Genomic DNA, 21,747 nt, shown 5'->3' on the forward strand with positions numbered 1-21,747 from the left:
GCTTAGCACCCATCCTCCGGTTCCCCCTTCAGTTTAACACTCTGTCACCACTTTCACCATTGTTTGCACTGTTACCCCCGTTAGCTGCCGGCTCGTCGTCAACGGAAATGCTCCTAATCTTGCACCTTTAAACTGAGGTGGTGAACATGGTAAACATTATACCTGCTAAAGGTCAGCATGTGAGCATGTTGCCATGTTAGTGTTGGCATTTAGTGTCTGTGTTTACCCAATTAAAAACCTGGAGAAAGGCCTCTAGAGATATGTAACTTTCTGATGTGTCAGCCGTGCATTACTTCCAGTCATCTTATCTTTTTAGCATGTTACATGCTGACCCTCGGGACACAAAGTTGTCACGGAGCTGGTTAGAGGACGCTTCATAGTTTAGGGGAAATATGGTCAGAAATATGTATTCACTTTCAGTAATCACTACATTTGTAAACTGTATTTGTATCATTTCCACTCACGTCACGAAAAAGTGGAAATTTGCATCATATCGTACAAATTTGGAAATGTGAGCCATCATGTAGCATCAATGTCACCCCATAAAGCCACCTCTTAATACAGACCACAGAAGGGACCTTACAATTATGGGGGCTGGTGTGGAATTATGTTTATGGGAAATGATGAAACAACATATCATTACAGGCATCCAAGGTCAAAACTGTTTCAAATCATTTCCACAAAAATAACCGTGATGATGACAACGGTAATCGGAGGCCCTGGATGGGATAAAAAAAATACAAGTACACTAAATGTTCCCAAACATTTGAACACACCAGTGTGAACGGAGCCTGACAGTGATGAGGATCGAGAGGAATGTAATCTCAGTGTATTACACAGCGGGGCAGTCTGGACCCAGCGACATAAAGCCAGCGGGCCCACATGGAAGATATACTTGGCATGTTCTGTTTAGTCCTTGCTTTAAAAGTCAAATGTTTGTCCAGCAGATCCAATGTCCCCGCACTCCTCTGTGACTCTGTACAATTAGTTCAAGTTTTGAAGACACCTCTTGGAGAACGTCTAAAAGTTGGCTATGGAAAGAAACGTGCTGCTCTATGATTGAAGCTTAGTGTCCTTTGCCTACTCGCTCTTCTTCTTGCGTTCTGGGGAGCTGTTCCAGTAGTAGAGAACCTGCAGGGAGATGATGCCGTTACAGGCGGAGGATATGACGTAGGTGAGGGCCATCAGAGTGTCTCCAGTTTCCTGTAAGAAGGCGATATGGCTCAAAACTATTTACTTGTGCGACGTGAACGCAGGCTGATAATAAGAGAGTACTTTTCAACATATTACGGCGGGAAACACACACAGTCCTCTTACCTGCAGTGAGGTGAAGATGCGAGCGAGGGATCCAGCAAACAGCAGGAAGACAGAGACAGCAGACAGCTGGCCAGTGTGCCCATTACGGAAGTTAGAGGCCGCCTGGATCAGCTGAGACAAACACACACACACACCGTCAGTCTCTCCTGCGTTATGTGTGTGTGTGTGTTCGCACATCTGCATTAGTTACTTTCCTTTACATTTTTGGTAAGTTCACAACATGGAAAGTCATTCTGCATTAGTTCCTGTTTGTACTTTAACTATGGAAACAAGCAACGATCAACGGATTACTGTTAATACTAGTTAATTACTCTCAAAAATATTAGTCATTCATTCTGAAAAAACCCGTCTCAATAGATAGTTAAACACAGATGAACACAGCACTGATGAGCAGACCGAAATGTCCGCCGCCAAATATGATGCGAAAAATAGAATTGATTCATTATATATCACTATAAATGTATTAGACTTGTGTGGCCTCACCCTGCCGACGATGATGGCTGGCATGTTAGAGGCCTGTAAGGAGGTAACCACTGACATGGGAGTGACTGGAGACAGCACGAGGACCAGCAGGCCAAAATACACAACCAGGAACAGGAGACCTGGGAGAGAGGAGACAATGTCCAAGGACTCAATCCGGCTTTGAGTTTCTCTGGGTTTGGTTCACTTTTATTTCACAATGTAAAGATTCCTATGGGGCGGGTTGTAGCCAGTTTAGACTAGCCCAGACTATATTATAGTAGTAAAATGGTTATTTACTATGTACATTTCTTCTTACTTTAACATGATGGGCGAGAGACAAATATGTAGCCATGGGTACCCTGCACCAAATATTTTGTTTCGCAATAGTTTTGTTGTCAGTGAGTCTTGTGCTAAATCTGACATTCAGAGCATTAATATAGCAGCAAACAACTACTAGTTGTGTAAAGCTATAGTGGAGTAATGTCTGCCTGAGCCGCTCTCCCTCTGTGTGTTTTGTTATCTGAGCTTCTCTGTGTTTGTTTTCATAGCCGACGGCCACGCCTGCCTTCTAGGGCACATTAGTGCACGTGAGCGTCCACCCTTAGGTAAGTCGTACCTCTGCTGGTTCTTCCTCCATAGTGCTGAATGAGGAAGCCGATGGCGACTGTCTGCAGCATGAGGAACAGAGCCTCCCCCCAGGCACTGAGGAAACATTCACACTGTTACTCAACTTCTTACTTAACATGGGACACAAAAAAGTCAGAGCGCTGCAGCTCTACTTCACAGAGTTGATTTGCATTTGGTCCCAACCTGAAAGGGAACTTGTTGGCGATACTGTAGGCCATTGTTCCTGTGATGGCCAGCAGCTCCAGCAGCACAGTGTGGAAGCTCAGCCCCTCAGCGCTCTTTGCTCCCATCAGCTTGAAGATCTGAGGCAGCTTCACTGTGAACAAGGAGGGAGGAGAGAGAGAGAGACTACTCGGTAAGTAGAAGGCTTCAAATGGACCACACGATCAGTGATTCATCTAAATCTTAAACTCAACCTAAATCAGGAGTCCAACTGACTTATGAATCATGAAGAGTGGAGGTGAGGTGTTTTACCCATCACTGATCCCAGGATGATGCCGATCCCCAGGCCTTTGCTCAGTATAATCTTCAGACATGGTACTACAACAAAATATGAAAAGAGATTAGCTGAATGTCATAAATCACATCAAAGTACACACACACACACACACACACACACACACAGGAAACATGTTTAGGGACTATTTTCAGCAGTGGATGAATCTTCATGTGGAGCTGTAGTCAGTATTTGGAGCTGCAGGACGGTGTGTCTACCATACTAGTTAGTGTGCCAGAAAGATATTTAGCATGGCCCAATATGGTGTCAAATGCAGTATCCCAGAACATTCCAGGATGTTCTCCTGCATCCAGTCGCATTCTGCAGTACGCAAGACAGCATGCCTTTCTGGCTATTCTGACCCACAATCCTTTGCGCTGCAGGTACATGAGCAAGAGGGTCAAATTTCAAGAAGCAAATTCTATGAGGAAGTAGAATGTCCCACTTGAATGCATACTGCATGCAACAGCACATACTTTGTAAGGGCAGCTGCAGTATCTACTAAAAGTATAAAGTGCGCGATTTGGAACGCAGCTATTGTTTTGGTCACATGTTGACATGGGATGCATTTAATTGAGTAGTTAAAATCAGTCAACATGTGTGTTTTTAAGATGTCGTGCTGCATCTTATACATCTACACATTCATTTCCAGCAGGAATTATTTGCAGAGAGTTCAGGTCACTCACACAGGACCCACAATGTCATAATAACCGGAATGTTTTGTTGTTTTTTTAAGGTCCCAATTTAATGTTTTTACTTACGGTAAATTACTTTCTTTTGATTTAATTAATAGCAAATAGCTAAAGCTGTCTGCTGCTCCTCTAACCTGACGTTGAACGTACATACCGTTCACATAACAGCTGCTTTATGACGTTACGCATTGAGCAATACATCCTCCAAGAGTCTCTTCTGTCACTGAGCTTCCGTATTCAACTAGAAATGAGCCGCTTACCGTCCAGGAAGTTGAAATTGAGAAAGAACTCGTCGTAGCATGATTCTGGCATAAAATATGTCAACAAAAGCCCTTTAAAGGGATCCATAAAGGAAGACGCTTCAACCAAAACACTTTCTTCCGCCATTGTGGTGATAGATGTGACGTTTCCGTTCAATGTCTAACACTAAAGGAGGTCCGCCAGTTCGCATTACATTACAAAGGTTCCGCTGGCTGAACACAACTATGAGCTAGCGGTGTTGTTGAAGAAGGTCACTTTAAAAACGTGTTTACAGATTACTAGTTTAAAAAGACTGTTAAAACGTTATCAAAGTGATGTAACTATTTTAATTGCTTTGTCAAAGTGATGTAACATTTCAACATTTGATTACTTTTTGATTGATTTTCTTACAAATGTTTTAAACTGGACAATAAAGCGGAAAAGTCCGAAAAACATCAACATAAACCGGGCAGTGTAAACCTCAAAACAGCACTCGACACTGATTAATGTCAAACTTTTATTAAAAATGTTTAAGATTGCAACAGAGCAACAGAACCCAGTGAGAACTAACCTGGATTTCAACGTTGATTTTTGGTTTAAAACTCGTTGAAATGGGGCCTGAACGTCTTAGACCTATTTTCACCGTCTTTCCAACCAGCTAAATTACGGTTACAATATCAATACAATATCCAATATCCGCCACGTCATTTTATGTGGCCCGCGAATCAAAAAATGTAAAGTTAGATTTGATAATAACAATATCCCAATAGTCGAAATTATGAGATAGAAAGTCAAAGTTATGAGATAGCAAGTCATAATGATGAGATACTTACAGCTCTTTGGCTGGTTACTGTAGGCTACACTTGACATGAAATGTATTGTGAGTACATTGAAGAATACTTTAAACGTGGCTTTAATACACATGACATACTTCACGTTGGATTGTGCAAATGCATCCTTGAAAGGATTTTATGCTTTGAACAAAGTTATTGTAATAACTTGTGTTTGATATTTTCTTTAATAGTTTGATATTTGATAGAGCGATGTGGGTTTCTTAACCCTAAATTAAAAGGATTTCAGTTATAATAACAGAAATGCGCTTAAATATATTTTTACATTTATATAACTGCATGTACAATATTTTTACACTTGAATAAACAATAATCAAATGCAGAGACAGTTATTTACCAATATGTTAGGAGTAGTTACATTTACAGTCTTACACTTACAACCTGCCCTTTGAGGGCGACCGTGATGCTGATGTGGCCCAGAGTGAAAATGAGTTTGAGACCCCTGATTTAGAGGTTTCAGATCTCCCACGCAACACTCCAAAGAAACACCGTTCCACCATGACTGATGATCATTTGGAAGTCTGCTTGAGGCGGGCTACCAACAGCTACTGTCCGGACTATGCAACTCTGGCCAATTCCATTCAGTGCAAGTCATCAGAGTAAGGTAATGACCAAAAATATACAGAATTGTATTGTGCCATAAGGGTTCATGCAGTTATGCAAGGTACGCCAACATATATTGTAAATACAAAGTATACTCAGTATATATATATATATTAATAGATATTTAGCATTTTTAATGTTGGTAGATCATTTTGACTTGGTCATTTTAAAAGTAGCTCGCAAGCCGAAATAGTGTGGGCACCCCTGATCTAGATCTTCAGCCTGCCCCTACTGTCTTCAACAACTCCACAGAAGACACCTGGAAAGCTCTGAGGCAGGCCGCGGCAAAACCACTGGTCATAGCATCTGCAGACATATTCAGGGAAATGATGATGAACGGAAACAAATAACTTAAGGTATGTTTTAGGTGTGGAATAAAATAACGTGTACGCTCTCCCCACACACACACTCCTGACCCTGTTCTGTTTTTGCAGACCATAGCAGGGAGTCTGTACACGCTGGTGCCAGACCCATTGAATCCTGCAAAGTCGACCCCATAACATTGTCGTCCCGCTGAACTCCTGACACGTGCATGTACGCTGCAAAAGCCTGCAGTGCAGCTGGACTCGCACTCTGGGCGAATTCCTCGAGGAACGTTGATAAAGTCTGTTGCACATCTGTCGGGTGCGGTGATGGAGTGAGCTGTGCCGACCTGACTCTGTGTCACTGCAGCTAGGGAACAACTTGAACCACTAGAGGTCGGCAAATAACAACATATTCAGCTGCTTTTGGCTAACTCTCTAAAGGCAGTGCAGATGTCCGGCTGCTGAGGCCTGGATTAGGCATTTTGGATTCGGGTGTGTCTGTGATGTCACAAAGCCAGCCGGCTGACAGCCAAGCTGCTCTCCGTTTAACTGGTGCTCAGGTACCTAAACTATGTTCTCCTCCCAAAACAAGTTGTGTACAAAGGTTGAAAAGCCATAACACCACGGGAGCCTCTTCCCATTGTTACTCTCTCGTCATCTCTTCCATGTGTGCAGCAGATATCCAGGGACACAGCAGCTCCTGTTGGGACACTTGCCAGTAAATACAGCCTCCGCTGGCCCGCAACCCGAACACAGGCTGGTCTCCCTCCCAGTGATCAACGGGAGGATATCAGCACAGGGCGGCCATGGAAAGCTTTCTTGCCTGTTAATATTTCCGGGTCTACAGCCTGTGGCCTTTGATTGTTCTTATGGTTGAAGGCTGCTCCAAAGATTCAGTGCATTTCCTAATCACCGATAGTCACACACTCCTTCCTTCCTTAAACCGAAGGGAGCCGTCTCCTGTTGCTTTGTTACATTTACCAACACTTTTCTGTTGATGATTCTCGCTGCCTTTTTAATGAAAATAAAGAAAAGTGAAACATGTTTGTGTTGCTCGGTTGTGATTGGCTGCCACTGCCAACGTAGCAGCTACTCTTCATTACTCTTCATGGGGCCCACACGAGGAAACGTTACTTTAAATGTGTAATTCAGAATCCTGGAACAAAGAAAACAAACAAACTACAACAAGCTTCCAGATGTTGTTGGTTGATTTTTGTTGTCAGTGGGCAGGTCACTGCTTCGGGATGTGTTATTGTTATTGTTATTGTTTACCATTTCTACTAAAGTAACCCACAAAAATACCAACCCAATCCAAAAATGTGTGACACTTTTACAATCAATTTTGATATTATGATATATTATTTACACAACAAATAATCTTTCATCCGAGTCCAAAAAGTAAGATTTGTGCATTGTGAAATAAATGTGTTTTACACTCTGGTTCATCATTACAGAGATTATATTTTATTTCAATATCTATAAAATCTGGAGAAATATAAATTGTCTGGATATATATTATATATGTGTAAAATGTGTCTTTGTCTTTAATCTTATTATATCTTTAATACATATCTATATATATATATATCGTATACAGAATGCATATGGTAATAGTAGCTGAGCTCTTCTCCAATCAGAACCTTTCAGAATGTCTTTTCCTCTGGGAGTCATTTTCCTTCTTTCCTTGAATGTATATGTTTATTTATGACGTCAATAGTTCAATACATGTTACAAAGAATATTACATTCAAATACGTTTCTTTCTCAGATGTTTTGTATGTGGATATAACTATAACCAGAAACATTTTGATTCGTAACTGTAATTCGATTACATATTTTTTTCTCAATAACTTCAACTGATTACAATTACATTTATTTTCTTATTCAATTATGTAACTCCGCTACATGCAACAACTACCCAACACCGTTAAAAAAGCAAATTGTATTATTATTATTTTGAAAAAATCACGTAACACCGAAAATGATGAAACGTTAACAAAACTTGGACATTGTGTGTCAGCCCTGTGATACAATGGTGACCGGTCCAGGTGTACGTATTAGCCTTTGACAATGAGTAGAATGTGTGATGGTGTTTGTTAAGCAAGATGGATAAAACAGTATTTCATCTCATTAATTTGATTAAATGTAACAAAGTGCAGACATTTACAAGTGCTGTGATGAAATAAGGTTGACAGTAGCGTGGTGATCCATACTCTTATTCTACCATCAACATGTCTGATCTCGTCATTTGTGCCAAAGAATCTTAAAGGAGGCTATGATTGAAGAGAACATGTGATCTTCATCACCAGTGTCCGTATCTACATGTTTCTGTCATTTACTGACTTCTCTGCTGGTACGATTCTAAGGACCGTGTCTCTGTCCAGGTAGCCAAACACGGGGACGAGACTGTGTCTGAAGGTGTCAGAGAAAGTATAAATGTGAACCCTTAGATCGACATCATAAAAAGACACCTGACCCTCCGCCACGTCCACATACACCCCGATCAGTCGGGGCACAGCTGCCCTCTGCAGCTTGGTGGGCTCCTCGGTGCGGGCCCACAAACAGGAGGAGCTCTTCCACAGGGTCCAGTACCCTCTCTTTGGTGACATGTGGGGCCTTTGTTTCCTGGGAGCCAACGCTGACATCACACCTATTCTCCAGTTGCCGCCGGGGGACACCTCCACCTCCCAGTAGTGTCTCCCCGCGGTGATGATGGCGTCACCCAGTACGCAGGGCCACTCATCCGAACGCTGGCTGCTGTATGAGGGAGCAGCGGAGCGCACCGCTGCCTGCTGGACCTGCAGGCGGTCTGAGGACACAGCCAGCCAGGAAGGGCTGGTGCTGATGTCCAACTGGACAGACACTAGGATTCAAATGGTATTGTTGGTGGAGACAGTGCTGGAAGCAGCAAGCAGTATTCAATTTGATCATTTACTGTTTTGCAGACCACTCATAAGTTATAAAATAAAGATTACCTGAGGCACTCCGAATCCACTGCCACACTGAAAATCAATACAATATTATATCATAAGTATGCAGCATTTTATTTCTTGTGTTCCAATATCAAAGGTAACAAGTAGCATCTACAGTCTTTCCCCTCTCATCCTGCTGAAATCCATCACACTACCAGCTGATGATAAGATATCAGGTCAAGGCTGAACAAAGAGGAACTCAAACCTATTTTGAGGATTTTTCAAAGCAGCTGACTCACCTGAGTTAGGGATGTATCTGGGGCTTCCACTCCCTGTCCTCCAGGCCTTTTGTTTGGTCGGCAGCCACAGCATTGACACAGCCTCCTGTAGAATAATATTCATGCTTTCAGGTCTGTTTGACTCTAAATGGACCATCATTTCCTAAATGAACATCATGCTGTATTGAAGAAGACTTGAAACTACAGATTGAGACCATAAACTCATGTTTACAATGTTTACTGAGGTAATAAATCAAGAGAGAAGTAGAGTCATTTTCTCATAGACTTCTATACAACCAGAGGAGTCGCCCCCTGGTGGACATTAGAGAGAATGCAGGTTTAGGGCACTTCCACATCGGCTTCACTTTCCAGAACTGGAGGTTGCTGCCTGATGTAAACCCTTCCGAGTCATAATTAGATGGTGAGAGCAACCGGCGTAGTATAAAGAACAAGATAGTCTACTTAGGGAGGAGGTCGGATGGACATTTACGTCCCGTGTGAAAGTCAATGTTGACTTTCTTTTGTAACGTAACTTACGGACCTAACTAATGCTGCAAAGATCAGTTACGTGACTGTACTTATTTGAACCAAGTACTTTTGTTGCCAAGTAAACCTCAAAATTTAAGTTCTCTAAGTTGGAAGTATATTTTGAATAGACAAAGGGTGTGAGAGTGAGAATGTGTTTTCATTTCTAGGAGACTAACCCAAACGCTAACTATAACCACTACTTGTCTAATCTCAACCCTTACCCTAACCTTAGACCAGGTCATCACTTTAAAATGTAGTCATTTATATTGTGGGGACTTGCATTTCCCTGGAAAACAGACTTATGTCCCCACAACATGTGTAATACACACACACACACCTCAGTGTCCTCGGATAACAGGGACCAAGCCACAAACTCCAGCAGTGGAAGGATGGCGGCTATCCTCGACTCCTTTGGTCCTCTGGGATACAGCAGCTTCTTCAGCTCCTCATCAGACAGGCCATTAGACTGGCCACACACACACACACACACACACACACACACACACACACACACACACACACACACACACACACACACACACACACACACAGACACACACAGCATTTTCAGGATTGCTTTGGCTTTGGTTTGAGAGAATTTGGTTTCTATCTCCCTCCCTCACACACACACACACACACACTGATACACACCTCTTTGATATTCCTCAGCTCCACCGCCCACTGCTGAAGCTTCTCATTGTGTTTCTCCACCTCTGTTTTCTCTCTCTTTCCTCCATCATCATCATCTCTCCTTCTTGTCTTTTCATCTGTTGGCTTGGTTTCTTTTTTTGCCTGTGAGTAGAATAAATAATAATAACAGAGTTACTGTCTTGTATAACAACGACTGATGGCCACAAGAAGAAGCAGGCCTCAGGATTTACTCTTCACTAGTGGGGCAGAGAAGCGGTGTGGAGATGGGCTTTGTATTGTTTAAGCATTGAGTTAGTGTAATACGTTTGGGATATAACAGAGGGTGGTCATTTAGAGGCAGTATAATGGATGTGCAATCAATGTAGGACAATAAAAGTAAAGGTGAAGACCACAAGCAGGCTTACTAGAACAACAACTAGCAAGTTTCAATACATTTTTAAAAAACACAGGAAACGTGCTCGATAAGCCTCAAGGATACACACTTAATATTAATAATATAACGATAATACTTAATGTGAAAAAAGTAAGTACAGGTAAGAGGAAGTCCAATTAGTTTGACAATTAAAGGTGCAGAGAACAGAAAATGAACTAAAGGGGCATTAATGAATGATGTTTAATAACCATGTTTAGCTCCAGCTCCTTGGCCCACTGGAGGACCAGAGTCCTGCTGGTCTCCAGGCTGCCCGGCTCTTTGGTGCTCCCCTCTGGTGCAGCCTTCTTACCGCCTCGCTTTCTCTAAATCAAGCAAAGATGGAAATGAATGTTAAATATATGAACCATAACCTAAATGTTTCTGTAGTGAATTGTTGTAAGTATCGCTGCTTTGTCAGATCTCTGTAAATCTGCACCATATAAATTAGAAGAATGTGTTCACATATATACGCATCTTCCACATTTACTTTTGTGCAGTCGTATCTTAGGGATATGACGTCATGTACAATGGACTAACATCCGTCCATTATCTTTAACCGCTTATCCTATTCAGGGTAGGCTGGGGGGCTAGTACCGATCCCAGCTGACATAGGGCAAAGGCAGGGTTCACCTGGACAGGCCGCAAGACTATCGCAAGGCTGACTCATAGAGACAGACAACCATTCACATCTACAACTACGCAATTAACCTAAGCTGCATGTCTTTGGACTGTGGGAGGAAACCGGAGAACCCAAAGAGAACCCACGCGGCCACTGGGAGAACATGCAAATTCCACACAGAAGGCCCATCTAGCCCGGCAATTGAACCCTGGCCCCTCTTACTGTGAGGCTAGCCACCACACCACCGTGCAGCCCTTGGACTAACGTCATAGCATGAGAAAATAGCCCCGTAATAGCTACAAACAGGAGTGCGGTGGGATGTGTTGCCTACCTGGCTGATGTTGTTGACCTCGTCCGCCAGTTCATGAAGAAGTTGTATGCACTGTTGCAGACTCTGCATTGACTTTATATTAGGCTGGAAAGAAAGAAAGGTTATCCTGTGGGCCCATTCAGTGTCTTTCTTTCTTTCTTTTCCACTTTTTTCCATCCATCAACACACTGTTGCTTACCTTGGTTGCAGAAGGACCGCTCCGAACCGGACAGCTGTGCGATGAGTCTTCAAAATCATTGATCTAGTGGGAGCAGAAGCAATACGACATGTCTTCAGTGACAATTGGGATGCTTTCATGTATTCATCAAACCCTCATGTAATCATGTTATATGATGTTTAGTTGACCTGTAATTCACTGAGGCTGGGTTTATTCCATGGTGACGAGCTGGAAGCACAACTTTTCTCCAGGGCTTTAGTCTGTAGAGAAGACAACAATCTTTGATTCATACATTTTTCTTTCAACTCTGGTCAGAGGTGTTGAGTCACATAGCTGTAGTTTGTGGTAATGTTGCATCATTGGTGTAGTAAGCTGCCCATCACACAACAAGAATACCTGCTTCCTGGTGAGTGTGGGCTGAGCCCGGGTCTCTGCTGAGGTTGGAGTACTCGCTGCCATCCTCCATCCAGAGTCAGCAGCATAAAGACATGTGACAACATTAAACAGGTGCCAGCATATATATATATATAATACATGTTTCACAGTTATCGTTGGTAAGTCATCCTTTTGGGAGACACGCATGTTTGTACCAACGTTTGTGCCAAAGTTTGTGCCAACCCACTCAGAAGTGGAGGTATTTCACTGGATGGTGTCAAATTCTGACTAGCTGCTGGAGCTGCTGTAGGTGAAGAGTCTGTAGGATTCTTGGGAACATCAATGTCTACACAGATGTTTTTGGCCTGCATCTCCAGGAACGACTTCCATATTGGATGTGATTATACCACAATCAGTGCCACTGCGGGAAATAGTGTGTCATAAATGTAGCACGGCAGGAAGTAAAGGCGCTTCAATCGTACCTCAAAGGGAGCATCTGAAACCTTTTCCTCCTGATGTTGGAAATGGAAATTTTCACTTTTCATGTGAACAACCAAATGCAACACTATGAATGTCTTTGAAAAGAGAATGTGTAAAACCGAGCACCGCTCTTCCCATATTTAAAGGATTATCACATTTGGCCTTTTCCAATAACAGGACAGGCTGCGGCTAGCTGGTTAGCATGCTACTTTCAGTAGATATCTACGTATGTACATAAACGTCTCTGACACAACGTCAACACTGTAACCTCTTCACATTCTGTCGATAATTATAGTTTATCTTTTGAATGTTTTGAACAACAATTCTGGCCTCTTCCTGCACCTTTAAGGGTTTGGAGGTGGATGGGTGAGTGTGCGTCCTGGTAACAATACATTTTGGTCTACCACTAACCACAATCTTATCCTAATAACCGTGCTGTTGTTGTCCTGCGTAGATATTGTAGATGTGCACATTTTTATGAAAGTTGAAAGAATGTTATGTGGGGTTTCAATTAATGTCCAATAGCAACTCTTTTGATGAGAGATAAGTTGAAAAGATCCACAGCACCATCCCTAAAAAAACCTCCATCATATTCAGTTTGCTTGTAGTCCTGTCGAGGTATCATAAGGTACATTCCTACAGGAGTCCCCTTTGGCCAAGTCCACACTAATACTGCAGGTAGCTTTAAAACAACACGGTTTACATCATAAAGCAGTCTGATAAAACAGCTCGTACCAACCTCTAGAACACCAGCAAAGCAATCACGCTCATTTTTTAAATGATCTCTCAGTTACACTTTCATAAACCTACGAACAAATTCATGTTGGCTACGAAACAAATCCCATTTTTTACAAGAAGTCTTTTTGGACTTCACTATGAATCTAACTGCTTACAAACACTGGAGCCGTCATGATGACGCAACACGAGAATGAACAAAGTCAAATCGGTCATTCCTAATTTATGGATCAAGAGCGTTCTGTAAACCTTAAATACAGTGAAATGTGATGTGATGATCAAAAGGACTTACTCACTGGCCGAGATGTGTCTCTTGTTTACCTGTGAAACGATATTCTGATCGCTTCATTCGTGTCTGGACTTGAGACTTTGGCCTCATTTGTTTATTACTCAGTTTAACGTCACAATCCACTTTAACAGCTAAGTGTCTACGGTAAGTCCCGACTACACTGGCTCACCACCGCCCACATTATGAATGTAACAAAGAACTACAGACAGCAGTTATTTCTAAACAGTATGTTTACGTGGAAAAGGGCTGCAGGTTTACCAACCCTGTGAGTCTTTTATATTCTACGGGTAAACAAGTGTTTAGTCAGAGTGAATATCTTTAAATGTGACTGCCTTAAGGCAAAACTTTAAAGAAACATCAGAGAGGGATTTCCTCTTCCAGAATGATGTTTCTGAATGAGCAGGAAAGGCTTTAATAAAAAAGCATTAAGACCATTTAAAGAATACAATTAAATCACAGCTGTTGTTTGGTGCCTACATTCAGATATTATAAAGCCCGTATCTCTGTTTGTAGGTGATATTTTATCATACTGCAAGAGTCAACAGTTTATTGGACACGCCTGCACCATCTCACAGAATACCACCTTATCTCATGAAGCTCATAATATCCAGTTAAATGTTTTAGTGAAACAGCTACAGTGAGATTATGGTTTGGGTTAAAAACACAGTTGTGGCCCATCAATATTCTCTAAATATGTCCTCTCATGTCGGACACAGGACCGCATGAGAGGACAGTCCCGTTGATCATTATGTGTATTTACAAGCTGTCTGCAGATCCTTAACTAGTCAAGTTGACTTTCCCTCCTTTATTTACTCATGAAGTCCTTATCCTGCTAACGCTCCTCTCCTTTTTTATTTTTCATGTATAGAAGATGATAAAGTGAAATAGCTCCAAAACTTGTGGCCAGACATCATTTTTTCCAATGATGGCAATTAATAACAGTGGGCATGTGTCTGGGTATGCATACCTGGTGAAAAACGAATCCTTGACATCAGTTTAAAGATGCATGGAAGAGGGTGTGAGGATCTTTAGATTTATTTTATATATATAAAGATTATAAATATCAGGTGTTTGGAACGTCTTCGTAACAATAAACTATGGAGCATAGATTTAGGTATTTTGCTGGATTATGGTGGTGCACTTTACGGTTGGCCTTCGCTGGAGAAGCTCCATAATTACATTGAGACTGTGTGTTTTGGAGCTGATTCCACCAGAGGTCCACTAGAGGGCAGCAGAAATCAGTGAATGGCTAATCTGGTTTTACAGGAGTCCTGGGAACAAGGAAGGAAACAGACCGATTTTGGGTGCAGCTCTGGCTGGGTAGCTGGGTATATATATATACATATATATATATATATATTCTCATCAAATATCTATCAAATAAATTTATATATCCATCCATAGATTTTCCTTCATCATACATTCTAGACTCTGAATGGCGTGTCTGTGCTCTTCGGGTGTGATTGGATTAGATGCAAATGTGTCCTTTGTATTCTGTTGTCTTTATAACCAAATATTTTATATTGTTTTGAATCTTTAACTGTTGCTATAAAGTTTTTTAAAATGTGGCTTAGTATCAGACTTTACAAGTGAACACTTAATTACTAATTAGACATTTTGATTTTGAATGACTGACTCAGCAACTTTTTATATTTTGCTACGTCTGCATGTCTGTCCTCGTCCTGGGAGAGGGATAGTATTGATCTTATTCACAGTTGTTTGTTTTCTATAATTATAAATACTATAATTAAAGTATTACTGTATTTACCTAATGATCTACTGTACAATAAATATCTCGACATTATTTTGTACTACATACTCCGGTACATTAGGTGGCGGTATGCACCTTATACACAACGGCTTCAACCCGCCATTAAAATATAAGAAGAAGAAGAAGAAGGTGCTCGTTTATGCTACCCTGATGCTGATGCTACAGTTTACAGTCTGTGTCGAGTATAATGGGGACAGACAGTAAAGTGGTCTGTGGTGAGTTGAGAACAGTCCCTCTCTCAGAGGTGGACTTCCCCGGTCAGCCGTACTCCGTGTCCGTCCTTAAAGCCGGATACTGTCTCCCTCAGAGCGACGGGACGTTCAAAGCTAATGGTACCATCACCCTCATAACGGGACCCAGGACTATCCTGGTGGATACCGGCGGGCCGTGGGACCGGGAGTTCCTCCTAACGACACTGAAGAAGAGGAGCCTGGAACCGGGGGACATTGACGTGGTCGTGGGGACTCACGGACACTCGGACCACATCGGGAATCTGAGTCTTTTCCCCACAGCGGTGATGATTGTTGGACATGACATCAGTGAAGGGGACTCGTACCGCCCCAACAAGCTGGTAGAGGGGCACGCGCACTCTATTGACGAGCACGTGAGTGGCCAAATCCCAATGTCCCCATTTACGGACTCGCGGACTTTGAGGCGCGCTCCCGCGAAGTCCGTGAGGGTTTAGGTCTGTCCCACTGTCAAATCGTCAAGTGTTTGAGGGCTCTCTCGCAGACATTTTTAGCATTTTATGAGCCCTTTGTAAGTCAGCATGGTATGCTGACTTTACCTAAGGGAATTACCCACAAATCATTGCAATGTGACTTTAAACACGGGGTAACCAGTGGACGCATGGAGGCGTAAAAAAAAAGGTAAACAAAGAGGACGGCTCACGTGTGTTCAGCCTGGAGTATTACATTTACTCTGAAACATTAAGGATTAAAGATGGAACAAAAAATAAACATGAAATCAGAAGATATTTATTTATTTATTCATAAAATATTTGATTTTGTCATTGAAGCTGTTATATGAAGTTACCTCTCATCTTGTGAGGAAAGAGCCAGGAAGACGTTCAAATCAGGGAGTACAAAGTATAAAATAAATACACACAATTATACATCATATTTTTTGTCGTTTTCATGGTAACGTGATATGTTGCAGCAAAGTGCTGTACCATTCCTATTTACACCATCTCAAGCCCTCACAGTCTCTCACACTCAACCACTTACCAGGTGAAGTCAGTAAGTCCTTGAGGGTTCAGGGTTTGAGGGTTTAGGGGGGACATTGGGATTTGGCCAGTATCTCTGAGGATTTAAAGGGGAACGTAGTTTAAAGTCTTGTGTGAGTGAACTACTACTATCAACAAAAGTACATGAAAAATGCCTATTAACGTGTGGGGAGGAACCGGAAGTAACTTTAATGACGTATTTCGTGCTTTTATAATTGTTTTTAATTGAGAAAATAATGCCTCTTTACATGTATCAAATTACAGATATATTTTTACATTGATATAAGTTGAGCAATCCAATCAAATACATAGATGTTAGGAATTTAAAAAAGAGAACAACTTTAGAGCGGTCTTGTCTTTGACAGTTTCAGTGACTTACATATTTATCGTGTAGGTGACTGGTTTTGACTAAAACAAGAGTAAAATGCCCAGAATTTTCAAAATAAAAGTTTCTAAAAAGAAAAAAGGGCAATACTGAATTAAAACTAACTTCTCTCTCTCTCTCTCTCTCTCTCTCTCTCTCTCTCTCTCTCTCTCTCTCTCGACTAAATCTTAAAATAGCTAACAAAATGAACATTACATGGAAGAAATACAGAATCAGCTTTATTTGCCAAGTATGTGAACACATAAAAGGAATTTATGACTTTTCTGTTCTCAATGTACAATGTATTTAACTACTAATTAACTAACTACAATGTGCTCTAAATAGTGTGTACTTAAAAACAACAATGCCACTTGAAGACAGTAGAGTGCAAATGGTGCTGGAATAGACATGGGTTGATTAATGTGACATGGTTCTTCTATTTAATGTGACAGTGTGATGTGCTGCAGGTTTCCCATCAGGCTCTGACAGTGTCTCCTCCCTCCCAACAGGTGTCCGTCGTCCCCAGTCCGGGCCACACGGGACAAGATGTCAGCGTCCAGGTGTTGGGAACCTCAGCGGGCACAGTGCTTGTTGCCGGGGACTTATTTGAGTGCTGCTCAGACGAGGACAGCTGGCGGGATGTGAGCATGGACACTGCAGTGCAGGAGGTCAGCCGCCAGGAGGCGCTCCGCACCGCTGATGTCATCATACCGGGACATGGACTCCCTTTCAGAGTCCTCAGGAACTGATGAACCCTTTTATATCTAGTGATCATATTCTAAATATTACAATACAGTGTACAGAGAAATCTATTGTTCATTGTATCACTTTGAAAAGTGAGCATGTTAACACCTTGTGCTATACAGGTGCTGGTCATATAATTAGAATATCATCAAAAAGTTGATTTATTTCACTAATTCAAATTCAAATTTTCTGAGATACTGAATTTGGGATTTTCCTTAGTTGTCAGTTATAATCATCAAAATTAAAAGAAATAAACATTTGAAATATATCAGTCTGTGTGTAATGAATGAATATAATAGACAAGTTTCACTTTTTGAATGGAATTAGTGAAATAAATCAACTTTTTGATGATATTCTAGTTATATGACCAGCACCTGTATGTATAAACATGAGACAACAAGTATTGTTCCAGTTATTTGAGAAGTCTTCATAGCTTTATTTGTTCGTTTCTATCTCAGAAACAGAGTCAAGTCACTCCGGCCTTATTGGTGTGATACTTGCTGACAAGACAAAGAAGCTTGAGGGCGAGGGCTTTGTGAGCCCATATTAACATTCAGACGATGATGACATGATTAGAGAGATTGGTGGTGTTTCAGATACGTGAGAACGTATCGGAAGTAAGTTGGCCAGAGGCTCTGATGGCAAGATACCATTTGACAGATAACATAATTATTAACTTCAGAGAGTTGGAAGACGATCTCCCCAACACAACGAGATGAAACATTGTTCTTAGAGAGCTGCCGACTCTCTGAATTAGATGCCCGAACCACCTCAGCTGACTCCTTTCGACGCGAAGGAGTAGCGGCTCGACTCCAAGCTCCCTCCTGATGACCGAGCTCCTTACCCTATCTCTAAGGCTGAGCCCGGCCACCCTACGGAGGAAACTCATTTCGGCCGCTTGTAGCCGCGACCTTGTCCTTTCGGTCACGACCCAGAGTTCGTGACCATAGGTGAGGGTAGGAACGTAGACCGAGTGGTAAATTGAGAGCTTTGCCTTCCGGCTCAGCTCCCTCTTCACCAAGACGGTCCGGTGCAGCGCCTGCTTTACTGCTGCAGCTGCACCGATCCGTCTGTCGATCTCCCGCTCCATCTTACCCTCACTCGTGAACAAGACCCCGAGATACTTGAACTCCTTCGCTTGAGGTAGGCACTCCGTCCCCACCTGGAGGGAGCAATCCACCGGTTTCCGGCAGAGCACCATGGCCTCAGATTTGGAGGTGCTAACTCTCATCCCCGCCGCTTCACACTCGGCTGCAAACCGTCCCAGTGAATGCTGGAGGTCACGATCCGAGGAGGCTAACAGGACCACATCATCTGCAAATAGCAGAGAGGCGATCCCGAGACCCCCGAAACTGACGTTCTCCGCCCCCAGGCTGCGCCTAGATATCCTGTCCGTGAAAATCACGAACAGGACCGGTGACAAAGGGCAGCCCTGGCGGAGGCCAACACCCACCGGGAACGTGTCTGACTTATTGCCGAGAATGCGGACACAGCTCCTACTGCAGTCGTACAGAGACCGGATCGCCCGTTGTAACGGGTCCGGCACCCCATACTCCCGCAGCACCCCCCACAAGATCCCCCGAGGGACCCGGTCGAAAGCCTTCTCCAAGTCCACAAAGCACATGTAGACTGGTTGGGCAAACTCCCAGAGCCCCTCCAGTAGTCTTGCGAGGGTAAAGAGCTGGTCCACTGTTCCACGGCCGGGACGGAATCCGCACTGCTCCTCTTGAATCTGAGGTTCGACAAGCGGTCGGAGCCTCCTTTCCAGCACCCTGGCATAAGCCTTCCCCGGGAGGCTGAGTAGTGTGATACCCTGGTAATTCGAGCACACTCTCCGGTCCCCCTTTTTGAAGATGGGAACCACCACCCCGGTCTGCCATTCCATGGGCACTGATCCCGACCCCCATGCGACATTGAAGAGGCGTGTCAGCCAGGACAGCCCAACTATGTCCAGCGCCTTCAGCATCTCAGGGCGGATCTCATCCACCCCCGGCGCCTTGCCACCAAGGAGCTTTTTAACTACCTCAGCGACCTCTGCCAGGGATATGGGTGAGCCTCCCCCTAGGTCCTCAGGCGCTGCCTCCTCTGCAGAGGACATGTTGGTCGGGTTTAGGAGTTCCTCAAAGTGCTCTTTCCACCGCCCGACGATGTCCTCCGTCCGGGTTAGCAGTCCCCCAAGAAAACATCCAAAATACACATTTCTCCTGAATTCCCCAAAAGTTAGCATTCGATAATGCCACATTTAAACACAACATTTTAGAAAACATGATATACAAAAAAAAACAATTGTCTTAATATAAGTAATTCACTGGGGAAGTTTCACGTAGCTGCTCATTTTCAAAGAGAGGGATCTCCCCATGAATTGTCCTGTTCTTCCTCCCACATGCTTATCATGACACAAATGCTCTATCACCTGAGTGAGTATGACGCTGTCGTCATGCCAAGTGTGTGTCAGAATACCATCAGAGTGGTGGTACCAGGCACAGACGGGAGGGATTTATACGACATCACCATAAAGCGCCGATGAACTCCGTGATGCCACATGGTTCTGCTTCTCCAATAAACGCCCATAAACCTCCACCGTCACACCGTCCTGTGATCTGTTGTTCGCCGGTCATTTGGCTCAACGCTGCGTCTGATGAAGCGGAACTTTTAGAGAGACATGATTTCTATGTTACTTAAGCACAGTCTGGAGGCTCAACATGCTCTGTAGTTCACATTGGGAGGTCCAGGGTTGTAATGTTTATGAATATTCATCTTCATCCATGATTAGTTTAACATTAATCACCATTAGACCTTCGAGAAGTTGATAACCAACAGTGAGGTTGTTAACGTTAGTCTAAACTCCGGGGTCAGTTGATTATTAACTTGTTTACTCTTTTATTTTGTGAAAAAAAAGTTTGCCCATTACCTTGGAAATATGAATAAAATACTGTTGACTTAAGGTCTGCTTACTAGTTTTGCAGAGCTTTCAACTGCATGACATGGTCTTCATCAGTGGAGTTGTGGTGGAGATGGGTTAAGCTGTCGTCACATGATTAAATGGGGGAAAATGGTACTCTAATCATACTCCATGACCTTTGACCTCCTCTGCAGAGTCAGTGCTGTGACTGGTTTAGGGAACGAGCGACCAAAACCAACATCGACTGGATATGAGATTAAAAAAAGAAAGAAAAAGGACAAAAACATGTACTAATTAGAAAAGAGAACTCAGTACAGTGCAGATCTCCACCAGCAGGTGTGTCTCCATCGCCCCTCCCAACCAAAGAAGCTTTAGGGCGGGGCTACCTTGTGATTGACAGGTCATTGCCATGGTGTTGGTCTGGTAGTTGTCCATGTTTAAGTCTTTCATCTTTAACCCTTTCCCAGTGTGTTTACAGTTCCATAAAGTTAATTGTAACCGTATTGGTCGCCTAAAGATGTCTTATTATTATTATTATCTATACTTAGCTCCACCCTCTCGTGTCACGTCTAGTTGCAAAAAGACAAGATGGCGACAAACCAACGGGTGAGGTCACGGTGACTACGTCCACATTATGTGCAGTCTATGGTTTATTCTACTCAATTATCTTACAGTCAAGATGGCGATGGAGTTACCAAAAACGGGGATTCATTCATCTCGTATCGTGTCTCACTTTCAGGTATGGAATCAATCTGCTGATGCTCAAAATGAGACCAAACTTTTCTATGGATATCAGTCTTTGAGCCACGACTATAAGGCCAAAATGTGGCCTGCAACAGATCAGGTAAGGCAGGTTTTTAGCCCAGCCTTTTGCTACTGAAGCAGTTGTTGATCACTACCAGCCGGTTAAGAGGAGTGACGAGTCAGCAGTCAATGATCCGTCAAAAAAATTGTTTTTTTCTCCAAAAAGTGTGAATCGCAGCAACCACCAGATGTCCTTGAGCATACATGGCTTAGTGTGTGTGTGTGTGTGCGTGCGTTTGTGTGTGCACCCCTGACAGATGTTGGTTAAAGTCCATTTGTACACTCCCTACACCTACACATTTGAACACAGTGCCATAATTCACTGATAAGGTAATCAAATCATAAACACACACACGCACACACAGACTTGTACTTCTACAAACTGGAAGCTCGTTATCTGTGTTCTGATAAAAGATACTTCTTGTTCATGTTAAGCAAAAATGCTTGATCTGCTGTATGTGCTAAAGAACATGGAGTCCCAGAGGCTCTGACTCAGAGGAGTGGATGTGGCTCAGCTGGATCAGGATCTGTGATGACCTCATACAGTGTGCAGCAAATAAACAGCAACGTAACACCGG

General features: G+C 42.9%; 2 protein-coding genes across 3 annotated transcripts; one reads left to right on the forward strand and one right to left on the reverse strand.

The window, feature by feature from the left end:
• Positions 1-593: 593 nt before the first annotated feature.
• LOC142946055 (mannose-P-dolichol utilization defect 1 protein-like) lies at positions 594-4,000 on the reverse strand. 2 transcript variants are annotated; one of them, XM_076087092.1, is made up of 7 exons: positions 3,855-4,000; positions 2,881-2,946; positions 2,590-2,722; positions 2,396-2,481; positions 1,801-1,919; positions 1,318-1,428; positions 594-1,203 (listed from the first exon to the last, which is right to left on the reverse strand). In XM_076087092.1, exons 1-7 carry the CDS (start codon positions 3,979-3,981, stop codon positions 1,081-1,083), a joined length of 765 nt encoding a protein of 254 aa, XP_075943207.1. In that variant the 5' UTR covers positions 3,982-4,000; the 3' UTR covers positions 594-1,080. The 2 variants fall into 2 exon arrangements, with proteins under 2 accessions (XP_075943207.1, XP_075943208.1); XM_076087093.1 differs by lacking the exon at positions 3,855-4,000 and having other exon boundaries at positions 2,845-2,946.
• Positions 4,001-15,240: 11,240 nt separating this feature from the next.
• mblac1 (metallo-beta-lactamase domain containing 1) lies at positions 15,241-20,407 on the forward strand. The gene is made up of 2 exons (XM_076087097.1): positions 15,241-15,734; positions 17,229-20,407. Exons 1-2 carry the CDS (start codon positions 15,318-15,320, stop codon positions 17,466-17,468), a joined length of 657 nt encoding a protein of 218 aa, XP_075943212.1. The 5' UTR covers positions 15,241-15,317; the 3' UTR covers positions 17,469-20,407.
• The last annotated feature ends 1,340 nt before the right edge of the window (positions 20,408-21,747 follow it).

The sequence above is a fragment of the Anarhichas minor genome, unplaced genomic scaffold (assembly GCF_050575085.1).
Source record: "Anarhichas minor isolate MPS153535 unplaced genomic scaffold, ASM5057508v1 ptg000009l, whole genome shotgun sequence".
NCBI lineage: Eukaryota > Metazoa > Chordata > Actinopteri > Perciformes > Anarhichadidae > Anarhichas > Anarhichas minor.

Bases quoted from the DNA above. Each gene is read 5' to 3' on its own strand.
- LOC142946055 (XM_076087092.1), bottom strand. From the start codon at position 3,981: ATGGCGGAAGAAAGTGTTTTGGTTGAAGCGTCTTCCTTTATGGATCCC. The intron at 2,723-2,880 runs GTAAAACACCTC...CCTTGTTCACAG, and splicing joins CATCCTGGGATCAGTGATGG to TGAAGCTGCCTCAGATCTTC. The intron at 2,482-2,589 runs GTTGGGACCAAA...ATGTTTCCTCAG, and splicing joins GCCAACAAGTTCCCTTTCAG to TGCCTGGGGGGAGGCTCTGT.
- mblac1 (XM_076087097.1), top strand. From the start codon at position 15,318: ATGGGGACAGACAGTAAAGTGGTCTGTGGTGAGTTGAGAACAGTCCCT. The intron at 15,735-17,228 runs GTGAGTGGCCAA...CCCTCCCAACAG, and splicing joins CGCACTCTATTGACGAGCAC to GTGTCCGTCGTCCCCAGTCC.